The 3225-nt window shown below is 35.6% G+C and overlaps 1 protein-coding gene across 1 annotated transcript; it reads left to right on the top strand.

The window, feature by feature from the left end:
- Positions 1–896: 896 nt before the first annotated feature.
- Positions 897–2321, top strand: LOC107804029 (peroxidase 3-like). Its single transcript, XM_075220746.1, has 4 exons — positions 897–1106; positions 1291–1396; positions 1573–1722; positions 1903–2321. Exons 1-4 carry the CDS (start codon positions 897–899, stop codon positions 2319–2321), a joined length of 885 nt encoding a protein of 294 aa, XP_075076847.1.
- Positions 2322–3225: the final 904 nt, after the last annotated feature.

The raw sequence follows: 3225 nt of genomic DNA, 5'->3' as shown, positions 1-3225 counted from the left end.
GGGACGGAAGATGGTTCATCCGAATAGAGGCGAATCCAGGATTTCAATTGTACGGGTTCACGACTCATGTTTTAATCGTTGAACCTATTATCTTATTTGATTTATGGGTTCACAGTTCATATTTTCAACAATTTTGACGGGTTTTGTACAGATAAATCTCTGTCTAGGCTAAAAGCTATGGGCTCAGATAAACTCACATATTGGCTGCTAGATTCGCCCCTGCATCCGTATACTCACGGTGTATATAAAGTCAACTGTTATTAAGTTCTAAAGTAAGAATTTCTACTTATTCAATGAATTTCTTAAGACAAATATATAGTTGGACGAAACTTACTGGTTTGGTCGAACCCGTTGTCGAAGCTCTAGCTCCGCCCTGACTCCTTTTGTCATATGTCGAGGGAATTCAACAGTGACATGTTCAAAGGGAATTCAATTGAAACTTCACGCACACATCTTGACATCACTTGCCCAAAATCCTACATATGCCATTGGCTTCATTATTTCGTTAGCTACCGTGTAAACTAGAAATCTGGCGAATCCTGTTGAATTTGAATTGTTTTCATTTTTAATTAGCATCAATTTATCTTAAAGTTAAATCCAACAAGGAGCCGTTTATTTGAAAAAAAATAAAAGGAAGATCGGTCAACGTGATTATGACATATGATCTGATTGAACAAGTACAATAAGTGACTAACTATAATTAATCACTAATCTAATGCTATAATAAAAAAACTAAAAAGGACAGAAGAAAGACAAATAGTATAAAGAATTAACACATTTTAGTTAGATCAAACAAGAAAAGTGCCTATAAATTAGCTCTAATGCATGCTGTTTGAGTACAGAAATGCAACAAAACAAGACATCTCTTTGAAAACTAAGTAGCATTATATTCCAAAATGGCTACATTTAGCTCTTTGGGTTTTCTAATGTTATTTTTTGTAGGAATCTTAGGGTCTAGCCATGGCCAGTTACAACTCAACTTCTATAGCAAGAGCTTCCCAAAAGCAGAAAAGATTATTCAAAACTATGTCCAGAAGCACATTCCTAACGCTCCGTCTCTTGCAGCTGCCTTACTCAGAATGCATTTTCATGATTGCTTTGTCAGGGTAAGTATATATATTTATTGTTATTGGATTAAGACGGACTTAAATAGCGCGACATGAATGATTACTCATGTAACTGGCATAACATGCTTGGGATTGATACGTAGTTGTTGTTGTTCACATGCAGTAACTCATTTGCTACATTTCATTTTTGTGATTTATTCTTTCTCTTTTTGGGTATTGGCAGGGCTGTGATGCTTCTGTGCTCCTGAATTCGACTAAGAGTACGGGAAATCAGACTGAAAAAGTGGCAATCCCAAATCAAACACTGAGAGGATTCTCATTTATTGATGGTGTGAAGAAAATAGTTGAAGCTGAATGCCCCGGAATTGTCTCTTGTGCCGATATTATTGCCTTGGTTGCTAGAGACTCTGTAGTTGTCACTGTAAGCAAATATTTGAGCAAATAAATAATTTACTTCTTGAACCATTTTTCTTTTCACCTTCTACTTTTTCTCAATAATATATAGGGAGGTCCATAACTGGTAGAAGAGATGGAAGAATATCAAATGCCTCAGAAGCCTTAGCAGACATTCCAGCTCCAACTAGTAACTTCACCAGACTCCAGTCATCTTTTGCCAAGAAGGGTCTTGATCTAAAAGACTTGGTCCTTTTGTCTGGTAACTCAAAATACATACTCTTTTAATTTTTCTAGTCCACATGTTTATATATAGGCTGTATTAATAGATGGCGGTGAGACTTGACCTCGGAATCTATGTCTCTGATATCATGATGAATTGCGTGGCCATCTCATTGAAAAGTTAGCTGACTTTTATTTACTATATTTTATCATGTTTCAGGTGCTCACACTATTGGAGTTTCTCATTGCCCATCATTTTCCTCACGTCTGTACAATTTCACTGGAACTTTTGGTACTCAAGATCCATCTTTGGACAGTGAATATGCGGCCAATCTTAAGGCCAAAAAATGCAAATCCGTTAATGATAATACCACAATAGTCGAGATGGACCCTGGTAGTTTTAGGACATTTGATCTTAGCTACTTCAAGCTTTTGCTCAAGAGGAGAGGTTTGTTCCAATCTGATGCAGCCTTAACGACGAGTTCTACGACAAAGTCATACATCAACCAACTTGTAAAAGGATCACTCAAAGAGTTCTATGCTGAATTTGCTCAAGCCATGGAAAAAATGGGGAGAATTGAAGTGAAGACAGGTTCTAATGGTGAAATTAGAAAGCAATGTGCACTTGTGAATCAATAGTCCAAAGGACTCTTAGTTTCAATCATTTTGTGTTTTGTATTTATGTGTGTTGTGCGACAGTGTGAATGTTTTGAGGTACATGTATCATATTTTCTTTTGTATTTATTCCTTACTGTTTTTGTAACTGTATAGGTTTTTCTTGATAATAAAACCAAGATGGTACGTAGTCTCCATAACCTACTGTTTAGTTTCAAGTTGTTTACATTAAAATAAAGGAAACAAAAAAAATTATAAAATGATTCCTGAAAAGTTGATCTTCTCTTCTTAAAGTTTTCGAACATAATTAAACAATTTCCATGGAGGAATGCTCTATGTTATTAAGAAGTTCCAAAGTGAGGAATGCTCTATATTATTGCTAAACGATTAATGAGAGCTATCGGCAAAAAATGCTTACTCCCTTTGCTTCGAAAAGAATGAATCTATTACCATTTGAGGAGTCACTACTAAAAAATATATGTTTACCGACGCAACAGTACCGACGGGCTTTTTTTCGTTGGTATTCCGAAGGACTTTCCGACGAAGTCTCTCGATACTTTTGAACTTTTTAATTTCTACTTTTTTTTAAAAAAGAACCGATGGACTTCCGTAGGTAAATAATGATATTTTGACCGGTCAAAATTTAAATGGTTGTACCGACGGACTCCCTCAGAATATTTTGTATTTGTATTTTTGTATTATTTTTTTAGGTAAATGGTTGTACCGACGTACCGACGGACGGACTCCCTCGGAACATTTTTTGTATTTATATTTTTGAATTATTTTTTTTAGGTAAATGGTTGTACCGACGGACTCCGTCGGTAATTTACCGACGGACTTCCTCGGAACATTTTGTATTTATATTTTTGAATTATTTTCTTTAGGTAAATGGATGTACCGACGGACTCCCTCGGTACATTTTGTATTT

The sequence above is a fragment of the Nicotiana tabacum genome, chromosome 8 (genome assembly GCF_000715075.1).
Source record: "Nicotiana tabacum cultivar K326 chromosome 8, ASM71507v2, whole genome shotgun sequence".
Lineage (NCBI taxonomy): Eukaryota > Viridiplantae > Streptophyta > Magnoliopsida > Solanales > Solanaceae > Nicotiana > Nicotiana tabacum.
The sequence above is the reverse complement of the archived record's forward strand: the minus strand, read 5'-3'. Positions and strand labels throughout refer to the sequence as shown.